At 57.3% G+C, this 2,917-nt stretch overlaps 1 protein-coding gene across 1 annotated transcript; it reads right to left on the bottom strand.

Annotated features, from left to right (window-relative positions):
- Positions 1-340: 340 nt before the first annotated feature.
- On the bottom strand, positions 341-1,904 carry NKX2-5 (NK2 homeobox 5). The gene is made up of 2 exons (XM_036391832.2): positions 1,601-1,904; positions 341-948 (listed from the first exon to the last, which is right to left on the bottom strand). The coding sequence occupies exons 1-2, from the start codon at positions 1,902-1,904 to the stop codon at positions 341-343; spliced, it is 912 nt and encodes a 303-aa protein (XP_036247725.1).
- Between the last annotated feature and the right edge of the window lie 1,013 nt (positions 1,905-2,917).

The raw sequence follows: 2,917 nt of genomic DNA, 5'->3' as shown, positions 1-2,917 counted from the left end.
TAATAATTAGTATAGAGTAAAAGTTTAAAAAAAAAAAAAGAAAAAAAAAAGAGAGAGTTGCGAGAGTTGCAGGGCTCGGCTGGGTGTTGTTGGGAACAAGTCACGCGAAATTACCGGCTGGTTTGTAGGAAGGAAGGAAGGAGGGGAATTATCAGGGTGAAGACCCGGGTGGAAAGGAGCCGGGAAATTCGGGCATCCCCCGCCGGTGCTTGCCTGTCCCCGCACGAAATACCAAAACCCGCCCCGTCCGTGGCCACCGCACTCGTGGGATCCGCGGGGATGCTCCCCTGAGCCACCCCCAGCCCCGCAGCCTGGCAATGTCCCGAGCCCGGGGGCGGCTCTACCAGGCTCGGATGCCGTGCAAGGTGGAGATGCCCGCGTTGCCCTGCGGGATGGGCGCCTGCACCGAATTCAAGTCCCCCACGCTGAAGTTCATGAAGTTGTTGGCGGGCGCCGAGGGCTGCATGGGCTGCATGGAGGGGTAGTTGCAGTTGTAGTTGGCGTTGCAGGCGGGGCTGTTGTAGTTGGTGTACGCGGGGTAGGCGTTGTAGCTGTAGGGGTTAATGCTGACATTGTAGGGCGAGCTGTAGGGGGAAGATTCCCCCAGGCAGGGCTTCCCATCGCGCACCAGCACCGGCACGGCGATCCGCCGCGGGGGAGGGATCCCCACCATTTCCAGCGTCTGGTCCTGTCTCTGCCTTTTGCATTTGTACCTTCGGTTCTGGAACCAAATTTTCACCTGGGTGGAGGTGAGCTTTAGGACGTTCGCTAGATGGTCCCTCTCGGGGGCCGAGAGGTATTTCTGCTGCTTGAACCTTCTCTCCAGTTCGTACACTTGGGCTTGAGAAAAGAGGACGCGAGGTTTCCTCCTTTTCCTCTGTCTGGGGCGCTCGGGGTCTTCCGGGTCTCTTTTCTCCTGCTCCAGGCTCTTGTGTAAGGAACAGAGTTCTGCAGCAAAATATAGGGGCGAAGGGAAAAATGGGGAGGGGAAAATTGCGCAAAAAGTTTATAAATTAGTATTTAATAAAGAGCGAGCGAGTCCTGGCTCTTCCTCGGCCTCGCAGGCCGCTGTGGCCGCCCGCTCCTGCAGCAGCAGGACCGGCCCTGCCCCGCTCTTTAGGTACCTCTGCAGCAAAATTTCCGTGGTTTTTGTTTGAAAACGACGGTGCCCCGTGCGCTGATGTGAGTCTCGCCCACCTGTGCCCCAGCCTGGATTTATCGCTCGTAGCTTTGTGCTGAAACCCATCCCGACCCCCGAGCGAGTCAGGAATCGCATTTGTCACCTGGTTTGTGCCCGAACTCGAGGCCTCTCGTGTGGCAGCTCTGCCCGTCCCGTTGGGCAGGGGCGCATCCCCGGGGGTGTCCGGGCCGGGGTCAGCGGGACCCTGCCCGGGTGGGCTCAGCCCCGCTCCCGCAGGGCCCGGGATAACGGGATAACGATGCTGCCGCTCGCCGAGCCCCGGCACCGAGCGCAGCCCGCACTGTCCCCTGTCCCCCGCAGCCCTGGGCACCCCCGGCCGAGCGCCAACCCTACAGGGAGATCCCCATGTCCCTGCCATCCCTTGTTCCCCGAGCCCCGCGCAGCAGCGCTTGGCTTTACCTTTCTTGTCTGCCTTGGCCTCCTTGGCCGAGTCCATCTCCACGAAGCTTTTCCCGTAGTAGGAGCCGGGGAAGGCGGCCGCGGTTTTGCCGGGGGGCGGCTCGGGCAGCTCGTCCCGCAGGTCGGGCAGGGCCGGGGGCTCGGTGCCGAACGCCTCCTGCTTGAAGGTGGCCAGCATGCAGGACGGGGAGGCCAGCGAGGCCAGCTCCATGGAGCCCAGGCTCTGCTGCTGCTGCTGCTGCTGCTCCAGGTTCAGAATATCCTTCACCGAGAAGGGAGTGCTTGTCACAGGGCTAGGAAACATTGCGGAGGAGAGCGGGGCAGCGGCCGCAGCCCAGGGTCATGGAAAAGGAGGTGGGGAGCGGCCAAGGTGGAGCAGCGGTGGAGCGTGGGCTCCCGGAGGGGGCACATAGCATTCCCGAGAGTAGCCCTGACTTGTGCACTGCCGCCAGGTAGGAGCGGACCATAAGGCCAGGGAAGGAGGGACTAGGCAGTTTTTGGGTGACTTTAGCTTTCTATTGGCCAACATTGCGGTGATGGTATGAGAGATGCAAAGTTCCATGTCACCTAATATAGTAATACATCTCAAAAACAGCTCCGCTCTTTTAAAGGGGCGGCACTGCATTTATCCAGCTTTGCAGCGGAGGGTTTGTTCATCCATTTGAAACAAAAAAAAAAAAAAAAAAGCAACAAAAAAGAATGGCCTAATGCGTACAAAGTCACTATCTGATGCTATCTATCATACAGTCAGATTAAATAAACAGGCCCGGAGGAAACCATCAACCAAATATGTGCTGATTTAATTTTTTTTTTTTTTTTTAAGTGAGAGAACGGAGGTTTCGTTTTTAGTATTCTGCAATATCCGATGGCAGGAACTAAAAAAACGTGAGTTCGCCGCTGTGTGAAGCGCGCTGAAGGGGAAATCCGCGCTCAGGGTTTATACAGATTTTCTAAAGCAGCATAGTGATTGCAAAGTCCAGCTGACAGCAGAGAGACCCTGAGCAGAGGGAAATGCCGACTGGGTTTTCCTCTCGTTTGTTTGTAAAGCTTTCAAACAAAAAATGCGACACTGTCTGGGAAAAAAAAAAATTAAAAAATCAATCAAAACAAGCGCGGGTGAAGGTGTTGCAAAATACCCGGGGTATGGGAGGGGTAGGTAAAGCAAGGGGCCGCTGTCCCCGGCCGGGTCCCGCAGCTCGGGTGGGCGCACGGCCCCCTGTTCATGGAGCAGAGGTGGGGCTCGTTCATTTAACTCGCGTGGAGCCGCTCCAATAAACCTCGGCTTCAAAGTCGCAGGTTGCGGAGGGGCGGTTCAGG

This window comes from Molothrus ater, chromosome 15, assembly GCF_012460135.2.
Source record: "Molothrus ater isolate BHLD 08-10-18 breed brown headed cowbird chromosome 15, BPBGC_Mater_1.1, whole genome shotgun sequence".
In the NCBI taxonomy this organism is placed as follows: domain Eukaryota; kingdom Metazoa; phylum Chordata; class Aves; order Passeriformes; family Icteridae; genus Molothrus; species Molothrus ater.
This window is presented reverse-complemented; position numbering and strand designations above follow the sequence as displayed.